At 31.3% G+C, this 11,238-nt stretch overlaps 1 protein-coding gene across 1 annotated transcript; it reads left to right on the top strand.

Moving 5' to 3' along the window:
- The first annotated feature begins 868 nt into the window (after window positions 1-868).
- Window positions 869-11,037, top strand: LOC8273784 (ABC transporter G family member 29). The gene is made up of 21 exons (XM_002515923.4): window positions 869-1,541; window positions 1,618-1,827; window positions 2,029-2,113; window positions 2,197-2,356; window positions 2,914-2,990; window positions 3,097-3,150; window positions 3,260-3,350; window positions 4,891-5,192; window positions 6,446-7,044; window positions 7,178-7,338; window positions 7,512-7,621; window positions 7,748-7,901; window positions 7,990-8,145; window positions 8,232-8,395; window positions 8,486-8,818; window positions 8,907-9,281; window positions 9,367-9,500; window positions 9,599-9,826; window positions 9,927-10,098; window positions 10,196-10,450; window positions 10,549-11,037. The coding sequence occupies exons 1-21, from the start codon at window positions 1,219-1,221 to the stop codon at window positions 10,819-10,821; spliced, it is 4,416 nt and encodes a 1,471-aa protein (XP_002515969.2). The 5' UTR covers window positions 869-1,218; the 3' UTR covers window positions 10,822-11,037.
- The last annotated feature ends 201 nt before the right edge of the window (window positions 11,038-11,238 follow it).

The following is an 11,238-nucleotide window of genomic DNA, read 5'->3' as shown; positions in this document are numbered from 1 at the left end:
TGTGGCACATATTTTGGCTAAAGTTGCAGATTCTTCAATGACAGATTCTACGGAATGGAATAAAAAAAATTAACTTTTAAAAATTACTACTTAATAAAATTATTAATTTACCATGACTATAAAATTAAATTATAAAATTTATAGTTAACTAGCCGGCCATAACTATTCTATTATCTAAAATACTGCATAAAATAGAAAAAAAAAAAAAGATAAAAGAAAATTAGATACAATTAAGAAAGCAATTAAACAAAGAAAAAGCGATGTGTAAAAAATATTCATCCATTTATATACACATATTGGTCTTAAATTTAAAAAAATATTATAAAATCCAGCTATTTAGCCGCACGTGTTAAAAAAATTGTGTATCTGATTCATAATATAATTCGTCAGCCATATAAGGATTAACTCTTATAACTTTTAATAAATTTTAATTTCACTATAGCCTTAAAATTATTTCATTTTGATCCTCAAACTCTTAATTATATAACTTTCAAGATTTTCATAATTTGTTCTATGTGACTTTCAAAATTTAAAGTTTTTTCCAATATATTTTAGGTTTACTTTTAACTTTTTGCCCTCTTACTTTTAATTTTTTTTATGTATTAAGATTTTTTCTTTAAATTCATTTTAATTTAAAAAGAAAATAAAAGTCCTTGATACGATGAATTATTTTAAAAATAGAAGTGAATATAACTATCCATGGTTTCAAGGATATGATACGAGTTTTCTGTATTGGTAGAAAAATGTCATAGTATTATTAATAACTGAAATAGACAAACGAGTTAGGGATACCATAAAAAGCAGAAAATGCTTTATAAGCAAAGTCCCATTGATAAGATAAGTTCTTACATGCAACAATCAATTAACAAATATTCTAAACCTTACCTCAACGAAGCCAAAATGGTTGGACTAAGCAGACCTTGCGAAACTCTATTGATTTAATGCTACTAAACTTGTCTCCAGAATTACTTATAAAAACGAAAATGAACTGCATCAGAACCTAATTAGAAGGAAAAGAAAAAGTCCAAACTTTAATCTTCTTTTCTTTATATACCTTTTCTCAGGAATCAGACAATAACTCCACCTCTTCTTTCTTTTTATTTTTTCCACTGATTCCCATAGAATTCTAGCTCTAATCCTGTCCATTTTATGAACTGGGTGTATTCCGTTTTGTCTTAATACAAGAATTTCCACTAGGCAACACCCAGCCAAAGAAACATGAGCCGAAACAGTAGTTGCCGGAGTAGTTGGAGCATGGAAGGTGTATTTTCAGGTCTCGGGCAATCAAGGAGACACAGCCGCGGTGTTGATGAAGATGAAGAAGCTCTAAAATGGGCTGCTATAGAGAAGTTGCCAACATATGACAGGTTAAGAACAAGTATCATGCAATCTTTTGAAGAGAACGAGACAGTGTTACATAAAGAAGTTGATGTGAGAAAGCTTGATGTTAATGATAGACAAAGGTTCATCAGTACTGTTTTTAAGGTTGCTGAAGAAGATAATGAGAAGTTCTTGAAAAAATTTAGACAAAGAATTGACAGGTACGTACTGATATTCTCCTAACCAATCTCTCTTGATCACGTTAACAAGCACTGATTCAACAATTTGTAACTGCAGGGTTGGAATTAAACTTCCAACTGTGGAAGTTAGATTTGAGCATCTGACTGTTGCAGCCAATTGCTATATTGGCAGCAGAGCGCTTCCTACCCTTTTAAACTCTGCTAAAAATACTGCAGAATCATGTCTTGGTATGCTTGGAATTAGTTTTGCGAAGAAAACAAAGCTCACAATCCTTAAAGATGCATCTGGAATTATTAAGCCATCAAGGTAATTTTTTTAGTTACAATGTCGAAAGATGTGATCAGAAATTACTCTTGTTCATCACATCATGTCACATTATACACAACAGATTTATATTTTTCTTTTGTAAATAGGCTCCGACTCCAATACTTTCAAACAAAAGCAGATTAATCAGAGATTGGTTTTACGAATTCATTAATTTACATATACCTCGTATTTTTGTTACAGGATGGCACTATTATTAGGACCACCGTCATCAGGGAAATCTACGTTGTTACTAGCGCTGGCCGGAAAACTGGACCCAAGCCTAAAAGTTTGTGTAAATCACATGTTGAATATTAACTTGTTTCATACATGATAGGCTAAAGCTTTTTCATGATATTTATTTTTCAACAGGTTCAGGGAGAGATATCATATAATGGACATAGACTCGATGAATTTGTGCCACGGAAGACATCAGCATATATTAGTCAAAATGATGTTCATCTTGGAGTAATGACAGTGAAAGAAACCCTAGATTTTTCAGCAAAATGTCAAGGAGTTGGAACTCGATACGGTATTTATATTTCAAAATTTTAAAAATATTTTGAGCGACATGATAGGTAGATTCAGAAAAAAAAAAAGAGTTAAATTAATGATGTCACGTTGTAAGACTTAACAGTTTAAAATATCTTAATCTTTAACGTAGTTTGCTATTTTGGCCAATTTTGTTAAAATTGCTAATTTAGTTATAATTTGACTAATTGAGGATAAATTTTAGTTAAATTGAGTTGCTGATTAAAATTAAGTAACGACGTGAACGCAGTTTAAAAAATGAGAATTTAAAATTAAGTAGCGTGTATAAATAATATAGTATTAGGATCCATTAATTTGGATTTCTCATTTCTTAATTGGAGTACATATTAATGTTCGTGATGCTTCATTTTGACAAACAATTCAATTAGACTAAAATTGTACTCAATTTGCTAAATCATGACTAAATTGGTAATATTTAAAGAAATTGTCAAAATAGTAAAATTTTGTAAAAGTTTAAATTGTTTAGGGTATTAGGCTTATTTTCAATTTATTACAACATTAAATGGCTTGATTAAATAGAAATTGTCTGTTACATAGATCTTCTTAGTGAGCTTGCAAGAAGAGAAAAAAATGCAGGGATACATCCAGAAGCAGAAGTAGACCTTTTTATGAAGGTATCATATAATTATATATGCCACAAACACACAGATTTTAATATATATATATATATATATATATCTGTATGTATAATATTTAAGTAGTAATTCCTTGTATTTTTAGGCAACTGCAATGAGAGGAGTTGATAGCAATCTCTTTACAGACTATACTCTCAAGGTAGATTGAAGATTTCTCCATAGTTATAAATAATTACTCTCATTTCTTCTTCTTTTTTTCTTTTATGAAAAAGAAAGCATCATATTTTGTTGTTGTTAAAACGAAACAGATATTAGGGCTTGATATATGCAAGGACACCATTGTTGGGGATGAGATGCTTCGAGGAATATCCGGCGGTCAGAAAAAAAGAGTAACTACAGGTTAACATTCTCAATTTTATTGTAGTTATAATTCTAAATTTTATATGTAATAATTAATATCAATTTTTTTTTTCAAAAAGAATGATGGAAAGCTTGATTTCAAATTATAAGACTAAAAGCAAAAGTACATATTCAACAAGTTATGTAGTCAATTAAATAAATAATTGTCAAAAGATTATGTGAATGCATTGTGGAGTCAAAGTTGTTCCTGAAACAAACACTGACAAATCTGTTGTATTGAGAAAATGTTTACACTTGAAATTGCTACCAACCCCTTATCTTGCATCAATCGAGAAATAAGGATTTGATTAATTCAGCTTCTAATCAAAGAAAGGAAAATTATGCTTTTCAAGAAGATTACGCACTTCTTTTGTGATTTTTCTGAAACTTAACATGGAAACGTGTTAGGTGTTGCAAATGGATTAAACCAATTTAGTTACTTTGATCCTTATAGGAGCCAAAATTAAAATGAGGTTATTTCCTTTTTTTATTTATTTTTCCTTTTGAAAGTTTATGAATTATTAATTTTATCAATATTTCGATGCTACATATTAGTCGATTTTTTTGAAAAATAAATTGACATAAAAAGTTACTATATTTTTAATTTCATATATAAATTTATAAAAAATATAGCGTATATGTAATAATTTTTTAAATAAAATAACTGAAATAAGTAAACATAGTCTTTTTTTCTTTTCCTGAAGTCATGAGTTTGAGTCTTTGTGATCACAATCTACTAAAATTAATAGGATTTTATTATGTTTATGGTAAAATATAAATATAATAACCCATGTCTAATAAATATCTAGAAAAAAATACAACTGAGATCAACAAAATGAGAAGACTTATTCCCAAATTTATTCTTATGTGCGTCGTGTGTAGGTCTATTTAAAATTGTTTTTAGGTATTAAAAATAGCAAGTTTGGATTCTTTTTAATTTAATTAATTGCTTTTCTCATGAATCCTACTTCTAAAAAGTATACAAATTTACATTTTTTTTTTTCCCGGATTGAAAACGAAATCGATGATTTTGATTCCGGCTTTGAACTTGTGGCCAATTCGTCAGGATTGACACTAGTTATGGCCACAGGCCTTTGAGCCCAAATTTAGGTTTAATTAATACTGATTTGGTTTTGACTGTTCTATTCTGATGCTGATCTCGAATAGAGTTGTATTTTTAATCTATATCCTTTTTTGTATTTGAAAAATTATGATATATCTAAATTATTACTGATATTTAATTATTATATTTATTTTAATTATATTTTTATTATTAGTTTATAAATTAATTAGTATACTAATTAACAGTATTGAGAAGAAGAAAAAAATTTACGATATTAATATTCTATTGAATAAATCTTATAATATTGAATTTGATCTAATATTATCAATTCCGTCATTTATTACGTTATATTTTATGTTTTTAGATTTATTATTAATCAAATTATATATATATAATTCTTTTTAAGTAAGAAAGTACAATTTAATTTTTAATTGAAAAGAATTATAATCAACGGGTTTTCGGTTTGACTTTGTGCAGGAGAGATGATTGTTGGGCCCACAAAAACACTATTCATGGATGAGATATCAACTGGCCTAGATAGCTCCACAACATATCAAATAGTGAAGTGCCTACAGCAGATTGTGCACTTAACAGAGGGCACAATATTGATGTCCCTGCTGCAGCCTGCTCCTGAGACGTTTGATTTGTTTGATGATATCATTCTCTTATCAGAAGGTCAAATTGTGTATCAAGGCCCACGAGATTATGTTCTTGAATTCTTCGAAAGTTGTGGCTTTCGCTGCCCAGAGAGAAAGGGCACTGCTGATTTCTTGCAAGAGGTAGTAATATCAATAATTTCAGAACCATGCTAAGAATATCAGAAATCCACTTTTATTTATATATATATAATAAATTATTTTTTAAATTAATGATTCAGTTTTGTGCTAAGTATTTTTCTTTTTTATGTCAAAATGCAGAAATGAAATATAACGAGTACGCATCTTTTTTATTTTTGGTTTGATTATTGAGATTTTTAAATATTTTTATGATTATCTTAAGTTAATTATTTTAAAATTTTATTATATTACACCAGTATGCCTTTCTACTTTTAATAATTAATTATAACATTTAGTCTTTAAACTCTTTTAACTATAACTAAATCCTTATGTAAAAAAATAAAAACTACATATTGACTGTGAACAAAATATCTAAATCACTCTTAATATATTAAATATTATAACATCTCATTTTTATTATATTAAATTATTGCATCCTTCAATTAAAAATAAATATTTAAAGAAATTAAAATCTAAATCATGCTTAATTCTTCTAAAATATACTTATATACCTAAGAAATTTAATATATTATTAATTTATAATATTTGTTGATTTGACTTAATAATTAATAACTTGATTATGTAAAAATATTTATTTAATTAAAACATCTTAATACAAATTTTAATTTTGTAATATTCTTTAGCAATTTATAACCTTTAACTTTTAAAAATAAAAATAATTCATATTTTTTTAAGAAATAAATTTTTATTTTAAAAATTTTTCTATGTTTGTTCAAGATTTGAGTTAATTATCTTAGTATTTTGGAGAGGATGTTAAAATTTATTATTGAAAATAGAAAGATCTATTAGTGCAATTTGATAAAATTTATGATGTTAAATAAGAGTATAATTAATATTTTAAATAAAATTAACGGTTGACTGATGGAAAAATCTGACGGAATGAGATAATAGTTAGTTTTATATTAATTATTAAAAATAGAGACTTAGGATATGACGAAACTTAATAACATCACAATATTTAACCCATTATCTTATGTATCTCAAAGTATAGAAGATCACTAACCTTTTCAATAGAATGTTTTATAATGTGCCTTAAAGATTAACTCCACACATGAGAGCCTAAAAACAATAGCAAACATGAAACAATTTATCAAGCCTAATCTCGTAAAGCGTTTTAGTAATTTACCCTTTTAAGAGTTGTGTATAAATTTGCGATAACTCACTTTTATACTACTATAAAATGCCATTTTCAGAAGTCTGAATTTGTAGCTTATTTAGTACTTAAATTGTCACAGGTTACTTCAAGGAAAGACCAAGAGCAATACTGGGCAGACAGAAACATACCATACAGATACATATCAGTTCCTGAATTCGTACAAAAATTCAAGAGATTCCATGTGGGCATAGACCTCAAACATGAACTCTCAATTCCATCTGACAAGTCTCAAAGCCACAGAGCAGCCTTAGTATTCACAAGATATTCAGTCTCAAATCTAGAACTACTCAGAGCTTGTTGGGATAAAGAATGGCTACTGATCAAGAGAAATGCTTTTGTTTATATTTCTAAAGGTGCACAACTTATTATAGTTGCAGTTATAGCATCAACTGTGTTTTTGAGGACAAAAATGCACTCAAGAAATGAAGAAGATGGAGAGCTATATATTGGTGCACTTACTTTTAGTGTCATTCATAATATGTTTAATGGTTATGCTGAGCTTTCATTAATGATTTCAAGGCTTCCTGTTTTCTACAAGCAAAGGGATCTTCTATTCCATCCTGCTTGGACTTTTACTCTCCCAACTTTGCTGCTAAGAGTTCCTATATCTATACTGGAGTCCATTGTTTGGGTTGTTATAGCATATTTCACCATTGGATTTGGGCCTGAAGCTGGCAGGTAATAACAGTAAATGTCTTTTTTTAGATTTTCATTATTCTGCTGCATGGTATAAAACCACAGTAAATGAATAAAAGAGAACTTTTCAGACCCAATGTTCTGATGACTGACCTTATAAGAAACACATTTTCAGGTTTTTCAAGCAGTTGGTATTGGTATTCCTGATTCAGCAAATGGCAGCTGCTATCTTTAGACTCATTGCTTCACTGTGCAGGACTATGATCATTGCCAACACAGGCGGGGCGCTAATTCTCCTCCTTATTTTCATGCTTGGAGGTTTTATCTTACATAAAGGTTAGTGTATTAATCCAATAAAAGCAGAAAAATGAAAGGCAAGTAGTAACAGCACCCGGAAATTGTATAGAAGGAAATTAGCATACATTAAACAAGAGCAATTGTATCTCCATGTCAGCTTGTTAGATAAATTGTGATGCATTAGTAAAAGGGGCTGCTTACACTTATGACAGGTGAAATTCCAAGAGGGTGGGCATGGGCTTACTGGCTTTCACCTATAACATATGGTCATAATGCTATTGCTGTTAATGAGATGTTCTCTTCAAGGTGGATGAACAAACTGGTATGCTACCGAAAATGATCTCGCATTTGAATCAGAGAAATGGAATTATTAATCACCTAAAGTACTATTAGTATTCGGATATTTGTTACAGTAGTTTACAGAAAGAATATCTTGATTGCATTTCAGGCATCAGACAATGTTACCAAGCTCGGAATAGCAGTGCTTAATAACTTTGATATCCCCGCTGATGAGGACTGGTATTGGATTGGCGCAGTCGCGCTATTGGGGTTTACAATTGTCTTCAATGTCCTCTTCACCTTTGCTCTTATGTACTTAAACCGTAAGTTACAAATATAGTCAACGTTAAGCACAAAATTTATTTATAGAGGTAGCTGATCTTCTATATCCTGTTTTGTTTGATATAATAGCTCCTGGAAAGAAACAAGCAATAATCTCTGAGGAAACAGCAAAGGGATTGGGGAGTGATGAGGAGGGATTAAAGGATGAATCAAGAGTAAGAAGAACCAAATCGAAGAAAGACTCATTCTCTCGATCAGTATCTTTTTCTGGCGGTAACATTTTAAGTAAGAGACATTAAAATATATTGTCTATTTAGTTGTTTTTAAGGATTGAATCCCTTAAACAGATTGTTGCAACTGAAATATGTCAGGGGACGTGGTAATCCGGACAATAACCAGCCAATCCGATTCCAATGAAGTGGATAGAAATAGTAGAGGAGCTAATAGTGTTGCTGTAAAAAGAGGAATGGTTCTGCCTTTCACTCCTCTAGCCATGTCCTTTGACAGTGTGGATTATTATGTGGACATGCCCTCTGTAAAAATCAATGCCTTTCCCTAATTTTCTTCAACTAGTACAGAGAATAGAAGAATTTATGCTCATTTTAACTCTGATTAACGATAACAGGAAATGAAAAATCAAGGAGTTGCAGAGAACAGGCTTCAACTACTTAGGAGCGTAACAGGCACATTTAGGCCAGGAATCCTGACGGCACTAATGGGAGTAAGTGGGGCTGGAAAGACCACATTGATGGATGTTTTGGCAGGAAGAAAGACAGGTGGGTACATCGAAGGCGATGTCAGAATTTCAGGATTTCCCAAGAAGCAAGAAACATTTGCAAGAATTTCAGGATACTGTGAACAAAATGATATCCACTCACCTCAAGTCACAGTTAAAGAGTCCTTAATTTACTCAGCATTTCTTCGGCTCCCCATTGAAGTCAGCAAAGAGGAAAAGATGGTAATTAACCATGTGATCACTTCTCATAAAAAGAATACGAGCTCAAGAACTAAAGTGCTAAAACGATTGTTGGATTTTTTATGTACAGAGATTTGTAGATGAAGTAATGCATTTGGTAGAAATAGAAAACCTCAAAGATGCAATAGTTGGGCTTCCAGGAGTTACAGGGTTGTCAACAGAACAAAGGAAAAGGTTGACAATTGCAGTGGAGCTTGTTGCTAATCCTTCAATCATTTTTATGGATGAACCAACTTCAGGACTTGACGCGAGAGCAGCAGCAATTGTTATGAGGACCGTGAGAAACACTGTAGATACTGGAAGGACAGTTGTCTGCACAATCCACCAGCCTAGTATTGACATCTTTGAAGCCTTTGATGAGTTGCTACTAATGAAGAGAGGAGGACAAGTTATTTACTTAGGACCTCTAGGCCGAAATTCGCACAAGATCATTGAATACTTTGAAGTAATCTATGTGCCAAATTTTCCTCGTTCCATCAGTTTAAAAGAAATATGCATTATCTGGTTTGATGCAATTTCCCATATTTCAGGCAATTCCTGGAGTTCCTAAAATCAAAGAGAAATACAATCCAGCAACATGGATGCTGGAAGTGAGCTCCATAGCAGCAGAAATCCAGCTTGGAATTGACTTTGCTGAATACTACAAATCATCATCCTTATTTGAGTATGTCAAAAAGCACCTTATATCGACACCATTATTTTATATCGTACAATAAATTTGTTTGGATTTTGATTTTAATACTCAAGTTCATATGAGAGCAGGAGAAACAAGGCTTTAGTGAAGGAGTTGAGCACACCACCTCCAGGAGCAAGTGACCTGTATTTTGCTTCAGAGTATTCTCAGTCTACATGGGGACAATTCAAATCTTGCCTTTGGAAGCAATGGTGGACTTACTGGAGAAGTCCTGATTATAACCTTGTTAGATTTTTCTTTACCTTGATTGCTGCCCTTATTGTTGGGACTATATTTTGGAGGGTTGGAACTGAAAGGTCGCTGTCTATCACTCTTATCTACTGTTTACAAAATTCAGCATCAAATTACTTGAATGGATATAAAAAAACTAAACTGGATCTACATTCTGCAACTCAGGGAAAGTGCAAATGACCTGACAGTGATTATTGGAGCTATGTATTCTTCTGTCTTCTTTATTGGTGTTAATAATTGCTCAACAGTACAACCAATAGTAACAATAGAAAGAAGTGTCTTTTATAGAGAAAGAGCAGCTGGGATGTATTCTGCTTTACCTTATGCCCTTGCTCAGGTGTGTTCAGGAGAAATTCTTTGATAGTCATTGCCAAAATAAAGAGTTTCATCCAAAATTTAACTGAATGAATCATAAACTATTTGAGATTTTGCAGGTTATTTCTGAATTACCATACGTGCTAGTTCAGACTACATATTATACACTCATTGTGTATGCAATGGTGGCCTTTGAATGGACGGCAGCCAAATTCTTCTGGTTCTATTTTATCTCTTTCTTCTCCTTCCTCTACTTTACATACTACGGAATGATGACTGCTTCCCTCTCTCCAAACCTGCAAGTAGCAGCTATCTTTGCAGCAGCATTCTATGCACTGTTTAATCTTTTCTCTGGCTTCTTCATCCCAAGACCAGTATGTTTTCTTTGTTACTGTTCTTGGTAGCATTTCTTCATGTTTTTAATAAATTGGTAATTAGATAAACATAATTTTCTTTTCTTTTGAAATTTCAGAAAATTCCAAAGTGGTGGGTGTGGTACTATTGGATTTGCCCAGTGGCATGGACAGTGTATGGACTAATTGTTTCCCAATATCGAGATATTGAAGACACCATTAGAGCTCCTGGAATCGAGCCTGATCCTACAATTAAGTGGTATATTGAACACCATTTTGGTTATAATCCAGATTTCATGGGACCAGTAGCTGGAGTATTAATTGCTTTCACCATCTTCTTTGCTTGTATGTTTGCCTTCTGTATAAGGTTTCTCAACTTCCAGACCAGGTAGAAAGATCATTGAGACTTTGTAGATGTTAAATTTAAACTTGTATGTCTATAAAGAAGCCATCAGGAATACATCATTTGGATTTGTGGCTATAGTATAAAGCTTAGCTTTGAGAAGCTTTGTGTATTTTCACACGATAAAAAATCATATGAACCTGAAAAATGTATAATTCCGTTCAAATATATGTGCCAATACGTATCAATCAAGATTTTTGTGCAATTTTTTTCCCTGATAGGACATATACTATGAAAGTCCCAGAAATTAAATGGTATGTGCAAAACCATTTTGGTGCGATCTTGATTTTATGGATCCAACTTTGATATTCAGGTCATTATTGTTATTGGTTACTTTGTTTTGAACTATACTAATTGTTATTTAATATTAATGCATGCTAGTGATATGATATCCAAGATTCCTTCA

The sequence above is a fragment of the Ricinus communis genome, chromosome 8 (genome assembly GCF_019578655.1).
Source record: "Ricinus communis isolate WT05 ecotype wild-type chromosome 8, ASM1957865v1, whole genome shotgun sequence".
In the NCBI taxonomy this organism is placed as follows: Eukaryota; Viridiplantae; Streptophyta; class Magnoliopsida; order Malpighiales; family Euphorbiaceae; genus Ricinus; species Ricinus communis.
The sequence above is the reverse complement of the archived record's forward strand: the minus strand, read 5'-3'. Positions and strand labels throughout refer to the sequence as shown.